General features: G+C 40.2%; 2 protein-coding genes across 6 annotated transcripts in view; one reads left to right on the top strand and one right to left on the bottom strand.

Moving 5' to 3' along the window:
- Positions 1-3,939, top strand: part of HMGCS1 (3-hydroxy-3-methylglutaryl-CoA synthase 1) — a 23,558-nt gene extending 19,619 nt beyond the window's left edge. For all 4 annotated transcript variants that reach the window (XM_017533164.2, XM_017533163.2, XM_017533165.2 and 1 more), the window contains 3 exons: positions 748-873; positions 1,090-1,253; positions 2,151-3,939. In XM_017533164.2, the coding sequence (XP_017388653.1) occupies positions 748-873; positions 1,090-1,253; positions 2,151-2,240 (380 nt within the window). In that variant the 3' untranslated portion in view covers positions 2,241-3,939. The remainder of the gene's footprint in view (positions 1-747; positions 874-1,089; positions 1,254-2,150) is intronic.
- Positions 3,940-12,666: 8,727 nt separating this feature from the next.
- The window catches only part of NIM1K (NIM1 serine/threonine protein kinase), a 79,536-nt gene continuing 77,303 nt past the window's right edge, over positions 12,667-14,899 (bottom strand). For both annotated transcript variants that reach the window (XM_017533161.2, XM_017533162.2), the window contains exon 4: positions 12,667-13,537. In XM_017533161.2, the coding sequence (XP_017388650.1) occupies positions 12,788-13,537 (750 nt within the window). In that variant the 3' untranslated portion in view covers positions 12,667-12,787. The remainder of the gene's footprint in view (positions 13,538-14,899) is intronic.

Genomic DNA, 14,899 nt, shown 5'->3' with positions numbered 1-14,899 from the left:
GAATGTATTTAGAACTACTGTGGGGAAGTTGATTTAGCAGACTTCTCAAGTGAGCACCTGGATCTGTCCCATAGATCATTACAATATTTTGGTCTTCATACTTCTTTAGATAGGTTTTTACTTTCTACCCTAAAAATCTACCTTATCCAAAAAAAAAAAAAAAATCTACCTTATCTGAATAAAGGATAGGACTAAGTTATCTAATTTTTATAGGCTTATGGTCTTGGCTATATTTAAGTCCGCTTTTGTGCTTTCCCTGAGCAGGAAGGAGCAAAAATGTAGAGAAAAACTGATAAAAACTTGACATTACTTTTTAAAATTATACCATGGGCCAGGTACAATGGCTCACACCTATAATCTCAACACTTCAGGAGGCTTAGATAGGAGGATTGCTTGAGGCCAGATGTTCAAGACCAGCCTGGACAACGTAGTGAGACCCCAACTCTATAACAAATAATAAAATAATTATACTATGGATTAATTGTAGACAAGTTATTTACAGTTTCAGATTCTCCCTGTTTCTTAACTTGTCTACTGGCAGATACTCAATAATAGATCTCTAGTCTGAGATCATAGGATGTTTGTCAAATAGGTACCATCTTATCTTTTAACTAATCAGTACCAGTAGTTTTAACAAAAATGAAAAGTTGTTTTGTCTCATTTGGCAACATTTTACTTAGGCTTCTTTTGGACATGCTTTTTTTTAAAAAAAAAATCTTTTAATATTGGAATTATTTCCTATTTTAGGGTCTGTTCTTGATAAAATAACGGCAAGTTTATGTGATCTTAAATCAAGGCTTGATTCAAGAACTTGTGTGGCACCAGATGTCTTTGCTGACAACATGAAGCTCAGAGAGGACACCCATCATTTGGGTAAAAATATTAAATGGTCTTTAAGTTAACCCAGAAGCTTATTTGGTGTGCTGATATTATTAAGGATGCTACATATAAGTTAAGGATATCGAGACTTTACTGAGTACTAATCTGATGTCAGTGAAAATTGTAGGAATATATGAAACTTATCTTTAGTTTTATTACCAGAAGAGTTGCATATTATAACTAATTATAGATATTCTCCCTTTCCTTTAGTCAACTATATTCCCCAGGGTTCAATAGATTCACTCTTTGAAGGAACGTGGTACTTAGTTAGGGTGGATGAAAAGCACAGAAGAACTTACGCTCGGCGTCCCACTCCAAATGATGACACTTTGGATGAAGGAGTAGGACTTGTGCATTCAAACACAGCAACTGAGGTAAATAAAAGAGTTCCCATCTCTGTATCTTAGGGTTTAGGAGACCTACTGGGATTTAGCAACTTAAATGTCAGTAAAGCAGAGTAATTCATAGTAAGGGCCCTAGGAGTAGATTCTGGCTGTGCTATTTCCAATCATATAAAGTGCTTTGCATTTGAATTGTTAGTATTTTAAGAATATACAGTAAATACAAGGTTTTATTAATGATACCAGGGTTTAAAGGAAGACTGATGTAGAGAGAAGGTTCATTTGTAGTATGTGTCTTGGTGAGAGATGGAGTAGAGAGACAAGGATCCTTTCACATCTCATCCCAGATCTTCGTCAAAATCTGTCCTCACATTGTCAAGGAGTGACAGTCATAGCTATGATTTGAATTCCTATTACATGCTAGGCACTTTACTTACATTTTCTTATTTAATCCTTACAACAACCTCCTTGAAGTTTATAAATGATATTGTCCTTCTTTTAGAGATGAGCCTCCAAGAAGTTATATTACTTGTCCAGGATTATAGTAGCTAGTAAGTGTTGAAGCCAGGTTATAAACTAAGGACTTTATAGCCTTGAAACTACTTATTTATCTGCTTATTACAAGTTTGATAAATGCATAATCTTGCTTTTTGCTATTATACAAATTAGGTAGCAAGTCAAACCACCAGCGTTTGAGTTGCAAATATAAGATGTAACAAGTAAAATACTATATGTGGTGGGTTTCTGTGGCAGGCTTCCTCTCTCCTTGGTTCCCTTTGTGAGAAGTTATATAGAATATATATTTAGTATAAACTTCTCCAGAATTGTCCTTTATTAAGTTTTTTTACAGAAACTTTAATTGGTACCATGATTCTCAGGGCAGGGGGCGAAGAATCCTAAGAGCCAACGCCTTTTTTCCTTTCATTTTAGCATATTCCAAGCCCTGCCAAGAAAGTGCCAAGACTCCCTGCCACAGCAGCAGAACCTGAAGTAGCTGTCATTAGTAATGGAGAACATTAAGATATTCTGTGAGGCGCAAGACTTCAGGGTGGGGGTGGGGATGGGGTGGGAGTATGGGAACGGTTAGAGGAATGGAATATCTGGGCATAATTTTAAAGGATTACATGTTACGTAAATTTTTATGTGACTGACATGGAGCCTGGATGACTATCGTGTACTTTGGAAAGTCTCTTTGCTCAGTTTGCTGACATGCTTCCTGTTGTGGTCTGGCCAATGCCAAATGTACTCGAATGATGTTAAGGGCTCTGTAAAACTTCATACCTCTCTGGCCATTCATATGCATGATGTTTGATTTTTAAACATGGTATAATGAATCGTGTACTTCTGTCAGAAGAAAGCAGAGGTACTAATCTCCAATTAAAAATTTTTTTAACATGTAAGAATTTTGTACTTTGAACAACAAGATTACAGAAAGTACCTGTGGTTTTTGAAAAACATTTCTAGCTTGGGGGAATAGGGTCTTCAAATGTGATATACACAAGCCCTTTGAAAATAGCAAGACAAACCTGCCCTTTTTCTAAAATTGATAAATCCTGAAGAGGAAGAAAAGAGTTGGGACAATAAAACACTGGCTCTGGAATCTGGAATGTTGTTTGAGTCCAGGCCAGCAGTGACAAAAGTTATTGTAATGACCTCTGAACAGAGAGACACTGCCATTGAACAGGCCTCTGGTATAGCAAACATGGTACATGAAGGAGCTGTGAATATAGCTTTAGGTGTGCCCCTGAATCAGTTCATGGTAGATTATGCTAAACAGTGAGATGTAATTGGAGGTGTGGATGAGGAAGTTTGTTGTTGTAATCCTTCTTTGCACCTTACTTTAAAGAATAAATGAAACATTTTTCTAGTTGCCTTTTAAAAAATTTAAAATGGAGGGGAAGAATAGGGGCAGGGCATTGTTAGGTTACTTCTGATGCTTCAGTGTTATAAATTCAACATATAGACTGACAACCTAAATTAATGGTGTGACACAGTTCTTTTTTTTTTTTTTTTTTTTTTTTGTCTGTTCAATGAAAATAAGAAGGTACAACTCAAGTATTGTAGTCTGACTAGAGGGATTCCACTTCAAGGTCTGAAAGTAGGACTTTTACCTTAAAAAAAAAACAACAAACAAAAACTATCACACAGGATGGATAAGAAGATTGGATAAACAGTTTTGTGTAGATTTTTGGTGCTGAACTATGACATGAGCCTTATAGATTGTAAAATAGAGATAGTTGAAGCTAATGTACAGAACTAAATTTTTAAAACTTTATTTGCTGTTAAATTCTGTGAAGTTTCAGTTATCTAAAATAAACATACACAAATATGAAAAGTAATGTTTCCAATTGCAAGGTAATATGTAATGTAGTGTTTGTAAGATACTCTTGTCTAATATGAACTAGTAGTATTTTGATTTGTACAGTCATAATTTGTTAAAATGACTTCATTTTAACATTCACTGATGTAGATTAATAATGTAAGTTCTGATTTAAAGAATGGTGGGGAAATGGTGCATGCAATACTTTTGCAAGTGTTGGGGAGATCAGTATGTTTTGAAAAGAGTAATTTAACTTTTGGGTGCCAGGAAATGGGTTTTCTCAAAGTCCATTGCCGGCAATGGGCAGGCCCGCCAATACTGGCACAGAGCATTAATCATACACCTTATTAACGGTGAGGTGAATAACTTTGAAATAAAGTTTTAGAGAAATATTTCAGATACTTGAGTATTCTTTTTCACTTTTAAATTAACAACTTAGGCAAGAAATCAGCTAATATTCTATTTTAAAATATGGGCATTAATTTCAGTTCATTCACTCATTCCATTCATTTCTCATTTCATAAACATTTGAAATCCTAATATAGGCAAGGCACTCTGTTTAAGCCAGAAATTTAAAAATGCACAAGATATATGGTCTTGTCTTTAAGGGGCTGTTCATCTAGAATGGAGGAATTTACACTGATAATTATTCTTACACTTGAAACAAAGAAATTAACTCTCAAATTGGGTGCCAAGCATGTATAAGCTTTGCTATAAATATTTATGAAATAAGTTACTGTTTACCTTTAAAAACAAAAACAAAGACTAAGGGCTGACAATCAAAGAAAAGCAAATTTTATGGTGAACATAGAACTGCCCAGTACCAGCTAAAGCCTCCAGCCTGAAAGTCCCATGTTGCTGGTGATCCCCAGGGGTTTTATAGAGAGAATTGGCAGTAATTTTAGATTAGATGATCTCTAAGAGCACGATCAACTCTTAGGGTTCTATGAATTAGGAAATAAGCCAAATATATATATTTTCTGATACTGATCAGCTCATATTTTATCATCATGTCTTGTCTGGCTTTGAAACTTAGTCTGGGTCATTTACAGGCTAGTGTTTTCTAAGGTCACTTCTGCTTGCAAATTCTAGGGTACTATTTAGTATGGCTTTAAGAGTTCAGTCCTTCCCCCTCTATGGAATGTATGTTTCCTCTCTTTGTGTACTTAACTTTTTGTCCTAAGTTTTTATGGATACTAATGAGTAAGTGTGAGATTGACGCTTGACTCAAACAGAGGCAAACAGCCACTTTCTGTCCTCTTGTGACACCGTTGAAACACTTTATCTTGTCTGCTCCTTGGAGTGTCCTGAAAGAAACACTGCAGTGGAAGTCAGTAGAGCAAGGGTAACAAGATCTTTAAATAATTTAAAGCTGTGTAATCTTGACACGAAAGTTAACACTGGCTGGGCACAGCGGCTCCTGCCTATAATCCCAGCGCTTTGGGCGGCCGAGGCAGGTGGATCACCTGAGGTCAGGAGTTCGACACCAGCCTGACCAACATGGTGAAACCCCATCTCTACTAAAAATACAAAAATTAGCTGGGCGTGGTGGCGCACGCCTGCAATCCCAGCTACTTAGGAGGCTGAGGTAGGAGAATCACTTGAACCTGTGAGGCGAAGGTTACAGTGAGCTGAGATCGAGCCATTGCACTGCAGCCTGGGTGACAAGAGTGAAACTGTCTCAAAAAAANAAAAAAAAAAAAAAAAACTCTTTCTTTAAAATTTCTAGCAACTGCTCTTAAGTCATAGGTTTCTCATTTTTTTCTTTACTGGTGGTGGGAGAAAATAGTTGATCTGTGATTTTTTTTTTTAATCTCCCCAAATTATCTCTTATAAAGGCAATAATTTGATGCTGAAGATTATGACTAGAAATCCTCAGATGGTTTATATATGGGTGCTTTATCTTTTAATAATAAAAAGAATGCCTTTCCTGGACTACTTTATTCAGTAGTAAACACTTTTCACTCTGTGTCATATTCCTTATTCAGCCTTGCAGACTCCTATGGGATCTGATCTCTGCTGCTTCAACTCAGTACCATACTCACCAAGGCTTAATATATCTTCACTCACCCTCCCTTCTCTTGCATTCTTCAAGCATGCTAAGTTTATTGTGGCCTTAAAGCCTTTGATCTATGCATCATAAACTTTGGGCCCCACTTCACATCTTCTCTGCCCTGCCTTCTACTCTAGTCACTGCTGTGGCAACTAATTCCATGAATTCTTTGACCAGGTTCTCAGAGAATATGATAGTACCTCTCTTTGGATTCTAGCTATATACCTTTCACTTCATCCTCCCTTCTGTGGAGTGTCTGCAGAACTTGCTTGGTACTCACAATTTCACAACCCAGAAGTCCAGGGGAGTTAGGTGCCCATGGGGCCATCCTTAACCTAGGTGGAAAGTTGCTGGTGGGTAACTGATTACTCCTTTCATCCCCTGGGCAGACAGTTCTGAAATGCATTTCGTAAGTCTCCTCAAAAGAGGTGGAGATTTCTGTGGTGGGTTTGGCAATAACATCCTTATATTGGCTTTCCTCTTTTGTTTCACTCCTATGCATCTCTTTTGCATCCTGGGATCATTTCCTAAATAAATTATTTAAGCTTTTTCTCAGGCCCTGTTTTTTGGGGAATCCGAACTAAAACCATTCGTATCCAGAATGGCCCTAGAAAGCAGACACTCAGAATGGAAGATTGGAGCTGGTTCACTCACCAAATGACAAAAACCTCATTGCAGAATGAAGCCCCCCCCTCCAAATCTATACTAAATTTTTCTGAAATTTGAATATGTTACCTTAAATGTCAGAAGCAGATGTGATTAAGGTTAAGAACCTCAAGATGGGGAGATTATCCTGGATTGTCTATGTAGGCCCAACCTTATGTGGGTCTTTAAAAGTATAGAACCTTTCTTGGCTGGTGGTCAAGGGAGAGTGACTACAGAAGGTTGGTCAAAGAAATGCTATGTTGCTGGCTTTGAAGATAAAGGAAAATGACCATGAGCTAAGGAATGCAGGCAGTCTCTAGAAAGTGAACAAGGCAAGGAAGTGGATTCTTCCCCTGGAGCCTCCTGAAAGGAGCACAGTCCTGGAAACACTTTGATTTTACTCCATGGAGACTCATGTCAGACTTCTATCTCACAGAGCTGTGAGATGATACATTTGTATTGTTTTAAGCCACTAAGTTTGTGATAATTTGTGATGACATCAGGAGAACCCTGGTGCAGTGTTGGTAAGCAGAGTGGTGATAGCCTGTAGCATGCAGGAGCAGCACAGTCACTACTGACACTCATCTGTAGGTGCAGGTAGAAGACGAAGCATTGGATCCTGTAGTACCTGTGGTACAGTATAGGGACAGTGATAATGATTATGGACTTGGTTAACTTTTATTACTGCTTTGGAAGCCTGGAAAACAAAAAAGTAAGACTCAAGTCAGCCAACTGTCAATTTAAAGCAAGGTTGACGGAGAACCTTATCTCCTGCAGTGGAGAGGAAACTACCTGAAATAGGCCCAGGATCTAGTTGTAAGGTTGGAAAATACTAAGTCTTGACAATTTTTATGAAAGTTTAGGTTTGATAAGAAGAGAATGAGACACTGAGACCTAAGTTAGTAATACAGTGGATGAGCCTGAAAATATTACAAATCTGGATTTTCCTGATGTGGGGCTGGCAGAAGCAGCTCATGCTTCCTTGCCTGAAGGCCCTGCAAAGGCTTCTAGTGAGGCAGATTTTCACCTCCACATTCTCTTCCAAAACCTTATTATTCTCCAAACCAAGAACCAAGGTGACTTCTCAATAGAGCCTGAGTAGAGAAATACAACCTCCTGTCTGGGGGAAAATAGTGTGGATGCAGAACCTGATATATACTGTCAGGAACCAGGGAAAAATGTGTGTGAATGATCTCGAGGGTGTTAGGCCAGAGGTGGAAGTTGAGGGAAGAATATAAGGTGGGATAAGAAATATTGCTATAGGAACTTCTATTTACCCATGACATAGAAGTGAACAACACCTAAATTTGGTCATAATATTCTGTCGGGATGGCTGCCGAGGCTTGTATGTGATTATGGCACACAGTAAATGAGGTGAAGATGGTGGAACTGCCTTGGTAGAGTATTGAAGAAAGGGTTGGAAAGTTCCAGGAGGTATGAATGTTAGAATGGATTCATTAAGTGAGACTGAACAACCGTCTGACGACATTCCTCAGGAAGATATTGCCTTCACTAACGGAATATAAGATGCACTGGTTTGCAAACTATTCATCCACCAAGAGACTAATATGCAGAATACACAGGGAACTCAACAGAAAAAAAAAAAATCCCATTAAAAATTGGGAAAAGGATCTGAAAAGACATTTCTCAAAGGAAGACATACAAATAGCCAAGTGGAAAAATGTTCAACATCACTAATTTATCAGGGAAATGCAAATCAAAACCACAATGAGATATCCTCTTACCCCAAGTTAGAATGACTGTTATCAAAAAATAAATGCTGGTGAGAATGCAGAGAAAAGGGAATTTTTTTGTTTTCTTTTTGTATTTTTCTGGAGAAAAGGGAATTCTTATATACAGTTGGTGGGAATGCAAATTAGTACAGCCATTATGGGAGACAAGTATAGAAATTTCTCAAAAAACTAAAAATACAACCACCATAGGATTCAGCAATCCACCTACTAGTATTTATCCAAAGGAAAGGAAGTCAGTATATCCAAGCAATACCTGTACTCCCATGTGTGTTGCAGCACTATTCACATAGCAGATGGGACCAACATTAAGTGTCCATCGACAGATGGATGGATAAAGAAAATATATAAACACAGTGGAATATTCAGCCATAAAAAAGAATGAAATCATGTCATTTGCAGCATCATGGATGGGACTGGAGGCCATTAGACTAAGTGAAATCAGGCATAGAAGGACAAAGCTAAAAAGTTGATCTCATGGTGGTAGAGAGTAGAATAGTGCTTAGTAAGCTGAGAACGGTGTCGGGTGGAGGACGAAGACAGGTTGGTGTCTGGGCATGGTGGCTCACGCCTGTAATCCCAGCACTTTGGGAGGCCGAGGCAGGTGGATCACCTGAGGTCAGAAGTCCAAGACCAGCCTGGCCAACATGGTGAAACCTCGTCTCTACTAAAAATACAAAAATTAGCTGGGTGTGGTGGTGGTCACCTGTAATCCCAGCTACTCAGGAGGCTGAGACAGGAGAACCACTTGAACCCAGGAGGTGGAGGTTGCAGTGAGCCAAGATCACGCCATTGCACTGCAGCCTGGGCAACAAGACTGAAACTCCATCTCAAAAAAACAAACAAAACAAAACAAAAAAACACCACAGATTGGTTAATGGGTATAAACATACAGTTAGAAGAAATCGGTTATCCTGTTTGATAGCACAGCAAGTGACTATAGTTAACAATAACTTACTGTATATTTCAAAATAGCTGGAAAAGTTGTGTTCCTAATGCCAAAAAATGATAAATGCTTGAGGTTATGTGGTATCTTAAATACTCTGATTTGATAATCATACCTTTTATACATGTATCAAAAATTACATGTACCCCATAAATATGTACAATTGTGTATCAATAGAAAAAAGAAATTTTTTTAAAGGAATGCACTGGTTAGGGTTGTAGCAGCACCTAAGAAAAGCTCAGTGGTGGCTGCCCACTACAGGCAGGGGTTGGTGGTAGGAAATGCTGCCATGGAATTGAGCACGATATCATTAGTGGGGATGATAAGACTAGAACGGTAGAGATCATGTATTATTACTTAAATGTCAGAGACAAGGTGGACACAGTATAATAGACAGTAAGGCTGGGGTGGAAATCAGTCAGGCTCCCTTGATCTGCAGGGCTTTGTGACAATGATTAATAAATCATGGTGTTTTGGGAGACAGCTGACTAGTGTGTTACTTGACTTGTATGACCAAAAAAAAAAAAAAGAAAAAACAAGGAAAACTGGTGAGCATAAAGCTAAGGTAGCCTGTCACAATGGGAAAATCACAGTCTCTTCATCAGCTTCCAGATCTAAGTCAATTTACAGACCTAGTGCATGATGAAAAGGAGGACGGGTCTTGAGGAAAGGCCTTGCTTTCACATGCATATATGATGTACATATCCAGAACTTTTCAGAACTGGATACCATTATGGATTTGTATGTAGATGGGGAGTTCTGGCCAAAGTCTATCACATAATAGGTCCCACCTTGGAATTATTTTCCCAATCGCTAAGAATATATTTGGGATCAATATACTTCAACGCCTGTGGAGGTCTTAGACCTGTGAAGTAACAGCCATTATAGGAGGAAGAGCCACATGGAAACCTCTCCCTGGCCATGTTAATAAATCATGAGCAATCCACATGTGGAATGGCAGCCATCAGTGTCACCATCAAAAAATTTTAGGGATGCAAGGGTAATGGGCTCCATTATAATCTTGTTTAAGTTACCATCAGACTCCTGAAGAAGAGCAGATGGATAATGGAGAATGATGGTGAACTACTGCTAGTCTCACTTGGAGCTGCCATGTTGGATGTGGTATCTTTATTGGAAGCCCCTGGTATTTGATATGCAACTGTTGATTTGGCAACTTCATTCTTCTCAATTTCCATCAGAAAGGAGGACCAAAAGCAGTTCACATTCTTCTGGGATGGACAGCAATTCTCACTTATTCTATTGCCCCAAAACAATCTTAAATCTCCTTCTCTATATCACAGTATAATCCAAAAGGACCTTGATCATTTCGACAATCTATAGGACATCATGCTAGCCTACTATACTGTGACAGCATGCTAGGTGGATTGGCTATCAGGAAGTGGCAAGTATTACAAATGCCCTAGTAAGACTTACATGTGCCAGAGTGTGAATGATAGACTCCGTGAAGAATCAAGGGCATGCCACATTAATGAAGAGTTTAGAAGACCAAATAGTGAGGACATGCTTAGATGTTTCTTCTATAGTAAGGAACAATTTCTTGCACCGTCCACCTCTTAATGCTAAGATGGAGGCATAGGATTTAGTAGGTCCCTCTGGACTTTGGACTGTTGTATTTGGTGTATTTCTCCAAACCATTTATCAGGGCTGCCAGTTTCAAGTGGATCCCATAAAAGAAAGATTACAGTAATTTTAGGCTTTTGAGCAAGTTGCTACTCAGGCCATGTATGTGGCAGTTAAAAATATCATGTGGGGGCCAGGCGTGGTGGCTCACACCTGTAATCCCAGCACTTTGGGAGTCCAAGGCGGGCAGGTCATGAGGTCAAGAGATTGAGACCATCCTGGCCAACATGGTGAAACCCCATCCTACTAAAAATACAAAAACTAGCTGGGCATGGTGGTGTATGCCTGTAGTTCCAGCTACTCGGGAGGCTGAGGCAGGAGAATTGCTTGAACCCAGGAGGCAGAAGTTGCAGTGAGCCGCGATCATACCACTGCACTCTAGCCTGGCAACAGAGTGAGACTCTGTCTCAATAAATCAATCAATCAATAAAATAAAAATATTGTGTGGAGCCTCTGGCAAGTCCCAATAGGAGGTAACAGCACAGCTCTGTAGGATCCTGGAGTAACGCCATGCTTCTTGCAACAGAAAACCATTCAGATGCCTGATGTGTACTGGGCCCCAGTGGAGGCTGAGAATCTGGTTACGAGATACCGAGGACTAAGCAAACAGAGCTGTTAATGGATGAGCTAGGCATTATCAGATCCTTGGAGTCATGAATTCGGATGGGCCCAGGAGTGATTTATCCTTATTGGAATTGACATCTCAGGGTATGGGTTTGCCTTTTCTGCCTGCAATGTGTCTTTCTATACAAGCACACTAAGACATAGAGAATACCTGATTCACTGTCACGATATCTCAAGCATTGCCTCAAGGACGACTTTTTTGATAAAGGAGGTGGTGCACATGACACAAGATCCCCTCATCTTACCATATACCTCAACACCAGAAGCAGCCAGCATAAGCAGAACAATAGAATAGCTCAGCTAAGACACTAGAGATGAGACAGCAGCCTGCAGGGTTGGGGTGCTGTCCTCCAGGATTTGGTAATGTGCTTTAATAAGGACTGATATATGTCCCTATCATTAAAACACACAGGTCTGGAAACCACGAAGTGGAAGTAGATTGACTTCTGTCACCATCACAATCAGTGGCTCACTTGATTAATAGCTATTATTTTTTTCTACAATCTAGGCTAAAACTTTTGGTTCCCAGGGGATCAGAAATGCTTTTATCAAGGGACTTGATAAGGGTTCCAGTGAACTGGAATCTACAAGTGTCACATGGTCACTTTGGGCTCCCCATGCCAGTGGACAAGCAGGCAAAAAAAGGAGGCATCATACTGGTGGTGTACCTCCTCCCTCCTGCTCCAAGACTTCTCTGACACAAAGGCAAGGGAAGCACTTGGCACTCACACAGCCCAATCCGGACCTGCAGGGTAGATGACACTCAGGGCTACCCTTGATCAGTAGTGAGCAAGCGCTTATGGTCAAATGCCTTTCATACCCAGGGCAGACACCTGAGATGTGTTTCATCAGGCTTCATTGAGGATCCTGCAAAACTGAGCACCGGAAACTGTAGCACTGTCCAACTTGCTAATGTGTCTGCATATTAGCTTTCCATGTTTCCCCAGTCCTTCACTCCTGTGCTCTGGGATCACTTCCCAAATAAACTACTCTACATGGAAGCCTTTGTCTTAGGCTCTGTTTTGCGGGGAACTGAGTCTGAAACCCCCAACTACCTGGAATGCTCTGGCATTTTGCAAGAGTCACTCCTGCTTTTCATTCAGATCTCCAACTGATATGTACTCAAAGTGGCCTTCCTTAATGACTAATCCAAAGTAGCAAGCCTCTAATATCAGATCACCCTTTTTGAATTATATACATAGCATTTATCACTGATCTTTTTCTTTTTTAAAAAATGTAGTTGTTAGTAGCTTTGTCCTGGACTAGAATGTCCTGCATATGAGAGGAGGGACCTTGCCTATTTCAGGCCTTGCTGTTTCCCTAGCACCTTAAACAGTGCCTGGCACACAGAAGGCACTGGATAAATATTTCTTGATTAAATGAATGAATGCTGAAATTTGATAATAAAACAAGATCCCAAATCAAGCCAGAATCTGAGCTAATAGACTTTTTGGAGGAAAAAAAAATGCATATCTCAAATTTAAATTTATTTAAAAGTTACAAAAATGTCTCCACTCAAGTTGTCCTTGAAAAAAATTTAAAAGCAGCAACAATGGTCTCGGTTAATTACCAGTAGTCTGGTGTAATTTATAAAATCGAGCAAAATTTGGATGTATGTCTTATCCCTCTGTAGACACGGGACCCTTTTTTGAGGTCTCTTTCTTTAGGGTCTGGTAGCATCATGACAGGGACACTTTCCAAAGCCTTCTTCCTTTGGACTCTATGCAAAATGATTCTGTAGACCCCTGTGATTGAGCTGCGAGCGTCTCTCCCTTGGTTATTTCGAATGTGCTCTTCTGTAATGCCCAAATGTTCTAAAGTGCTTTTGACCTCATTTTCTTCTTCCTTGAGAGTGCTGGTTTCCGACAAATGTTTGGGATCCAATTGGAAAGGTTCCAAAGGTGTAGGGTATGGCACCCCTTGCATCCATTCATCATTCATTATGCAGTCAATCCCGTACCTCTCCGTGGGGATCTGCTGAAGGACTCCTCGGATGAGTCGGTGGCAGGGCTCTGACACGTGCGGCGGTACACCATATGCGCCTTCCAGGATGCTCTTTTTTAGTTTGGCCACAGTTTCTGCCCGAAATGGCATGGTGCCAGTCACCATGAAGTACAAAAGCACCCCCAAGGCCCAGATATCCACATAAACGCCAATGTAGTGCTCGTCCCGGAAGAGTTCAGGCGCAGCGTAGGGAGGAGACCCACAGAAAGTGTTGAGCATTTCACCTTTTTTACTTACTGTGCTGAATCCAAAATCGCCCACCTTCACACAAGTATTACTGGTATAGAATACATTTTCTGCCTTCAGATCTCTATGAATAATTTGGTTTTCATGCTGTGGAAGAAGACAGAGAAAAGTCATTTTTACAGTAAATTGCCAAATTAAAAATGTATCAGTTGCTCTGAAACAGTGAGATAATGATGGTAGAACATCAGAAATTCAGTGAGGATCAACTGAAGTCATGATGGTAAACCCTGCCATAACCTTCAGCCCAATGTAATGCCCACACCTTGCCAAATAGGCCAAAGTTCCTATTCTATGTGGTAAGGGTTGGAATCTGTTCCACACATGTGGACTCAGAAATTAACACCAGAAATGAGACCCAGATCTTGTGAAACTACACATTCTGAAATAAGATGAAGCAGTAATCCTTAGTTGTTGAGGTAATATATGGGTTTTTCTGGCTGATGGATCGTTTGATTGGGGTCAAGACTGGGAAGGCCTGGAGCCCTCCCCTGACTTTCCAGCTATGCTTTTTGGGGTGGACTCCTTTATCTTTATAGAATTCAGCAGAAGGGAGGCGGTTGCATTTGGCAAAGATCTAGCCACAGATCACACTGTGGATTGTGCGCAGATGCTCCATCCTTGCATTCTGAATCCATACAATCTTCAGAGGACCCTTTACCTGTTCAGTCCCAAGGGCTCTTGGAAAATGGCTTTGTGTTTGTCATCTTTCCTGATGGCCCTCCTAGGTAAGAATCCAGGCTTTGGACCGGAGAGTCTGGTCAATTCTAGGTTCAACTATACCAGTTGGGTACTGTGTCAGTTTCCTTCTTAGTAAAATAAGGCTGTGGTGAGAACTATACAAGATGCCAACTATATATGATGAGATCAGTGCTCAGCACTGTCTTGGCATATAAACAAACTCAATAAGATGTGGGTCTATGGCTATGAAACACACTTCCTGCCTGCAGAAACCAGAGAGTTGGAGAAATGGCAGGGCATAGAGCTGCTGAAGACTAATGTCTGTACCCTCTATTGCTGGATTCTCTTCTGTTCTCCCACCAGCTTATTTTCCAAGTAGAATGTGGACGACTCTTCGCCCATCTGCTTTATTACTTAGTATGGGTCTGGCTTATTCTCTGGCCCTGGGAAAGCTCACCACAGCCCAGAGCCACTTAAATGATGACTGGTCATAAACCACAGGTCTGAAACACCCACTACCACTACAGTCAAGTTCTTCTCTCTGGCTCACTTCCTTTTCTTCTTTCTCTCCTTCCCTACTCCTGTGTTGAGCCCTCTGGTCACAAATTCCCTAGCAAATTCTTTGACTCCCTTATCTCCCTCTTTTGCCATATTCCCATCATGGGCTATTTTCTTTGACTTTTTCAGTGTCTGGCATGTAATGGGATTTACTGTGGCTCACCGATCCCAACTCTTGCTCCCACAACCATGAAAGCTGAGAAGTGAATTAGA

Source organism: Cebus imitator, unplaced genomic scaffold (genome assembly GCF_001604975.1).
Source record: "Cebus imitator isolate Cc_AM_T3 unplaced genomic scaffold, Cebus_imitator-1.0 Scaffold80, whole genome shotgun sequence".
In the NCBI taxonomy this organism is placed as follows: domain Eukaryota; kingdom Metazoa; phylum Chordata; class Mammalia; order Primates; family Cebidae; genus Cebus; species Cebus imitator.
This window is presented reverse-complemented; position numbering and strand designations above follow the sequence as displayed.